Genomic DNA, 1935 nt, shown 5'->3' with positions numbered 1-1935 from the left:
CATGTAAAACTTCCAGTTGTGTTGGTACAAGTAGCATTTACATGGCAGTTGTGTGTACCCACTTTGCATTCATCAATATCTGTGCATAATACACCATCACCAGTAAACCCAGTATTGCAAGTACATGTAAAACTTCCAGTTGTGTTGGTACAAGTAGCATTGGCATGACAGCTGTGTGTACCCAATGCACATTCATCAATATCTGTACATGATACACCATCGCCAGAAAACCCAGTGTTGCAAATACATGTAAAACTTCCGGTTGTGTTGGTACAAGTAGCATTTGTATGACAGTTGTGTGTACCTAATGTGCATTCATCAATATCTGTACATGACACACCATCACCAGTAAACCCACTATTGCAAGTACATGTAAAACTTCCAGTTGTGTTGATACAAGTAGCATTTGTGTGACAGTTGTGTGTACCCAATGCATCTTCATCAATATCTGTACATGATACACCATCACCAGAAAACCCAGTGTTGCAAATACATGTAAAACTTCCGGTTGTGTTGGTACAAGTAGCATTTGCATGACAGTTGTGTGTACCTAATGTGCATTCATCAATATCTGTGCATGATACACCATCACCAGTAAACCCAGTCTTGCAGGCACATGTAAAACTTCCATTTGTGTTGGTACAGTTTGCATTTGCATGACAGTTGTGTGTACCAATGTACATTCATCAATATCTGTGCATGATACACCATCACCAGTAAACCCAGTGTTGCAAGCACATGTAAAACTTCCAGTTGTGTTGGAACATGTTGCATTTGCATGACAGTTGTGTGTACCCAATGTACATTCATCAATATCTGTGCATGATACACCATCACCAAAAAAACCAGTTTTGCAAGCACATGTAAAACTTCCAACTGTGTTGGTACAGTTTGCATTTGCATGACAGTTGTGTGTACCAATGTACATTCATCAATATCTGTGCATGTTACACCATCACCAGTAAACCCAGTCTTGCAGGCACATGTAAAACTTCCATTTGTGTTGGAACAATTAGCATTTGCATGGCAGTTGTGTGTACCCAATGTACATTCATCAATATCTGTACATGATACACCATCACCAAAAAAACCAGTTTTGCAAGCACATGTAAAACTTCCAACTGTGTCGGTACAATTAGCATTTGCATGACAGTTGTGTGTACCCAATGTGCATTCATCAATATCTGTGCATGATACGCCATCACCAGTAAACCCAGTATTGCAAGTACATGTAAAACTCCCAGTTGTGTTGGTACAATTAGCATTTGCATGACAGTTGTGTGTACCCAATGTGCATTCATTAATATCTGTGCAGTTTACACCATCACCAGTAAACCCAGTATTGCAAGTACAAGTAAAACTTCCATTTGTGTTGGTACAAGTGGCATTTGTGTCGCAATTGTGTGTACCCAATGTACATTCATCAATATCTGCACATGATACACCATCACCAAAAAAACCAGTTTTGCAAGCACATGTAAAACTTCCAACTGTGTCGGTACAATTAGCATTTGCATGACAGTTGTGTGTACCCAATGTGCATTCATCAATATCTGTGCATGATACGCCATCACCAGTAAACCCAGTATTGCAAGTACATGTAAAACTCCCAGTTGTGTTGGTACAATTAGCATTTGCATGACAGTTGTGTGTACCCAATGTGCATTCATTAATATCTGTGCAGTTTACACCATCACCAGTAAACCCAGTATTGCAAGTACAAGTAAAACTTCCATTTGTGTTGGTACAAGTGGCATTTGTGTCGCAATTGTCAGTATTTAATGTGCATTCATTAATATCTGTGCATGATACACCATCGCCAGTAAACCCAGTTTTGCAGACACTAATATCTGTACATGATACACCATCACCAGTAAACCCAGTATTGCAAGCACATGTAAAACTGCCATTTGTGTTGGTACAATTAGCATTTGC

The 1935-nt window shown here is 39.3% G+C and overlaps 1 protein-coding gene across 1 annotated transcript in view; it reads right to left on the bottom strand.

Moving 5' to 3' along the window:
* Window positions 1-465: 465 nt before the first annotated feature.
* LOC108950308 (adhesion G protein-coupled receptor E2-like) overlaps window positions 466-1935 on the bottom strand; it is a 5248-nt gene continuing 3778 nt past the window's right edge. The window contains exons 9-10 of the mRNA XM_026836191.1: window positions 952-1897; window positions 466-501 (exon numbers count right to left, since the gene is read on the bottom strand). Coding sequence (XP_026691992.1) covers window positions 466-501; window positions 952-1897 — 982 coding nt within the window. The remainder of the gene's footprint in view (window positions 502-951; window positions 1898-1935) is intronic.

Source organism: Ciona intestinalis, chromosome 1, assembly GCF_000224145.3.
Source record: "Ciona intestinalis chromosome 1, KH, whole genome shotgun sequence".
NCBI lineage: Eukaryota > Metazoa > Chordata > Ascidiacea > Phlebobranchia > Cionidae > Ciona > Ciona intestinalis.
The sequence above is the reverse complement of the archived record's forward strand: the minus strand, read 5'-3'. Positions and strand labels throughout refer to the sequence as shown.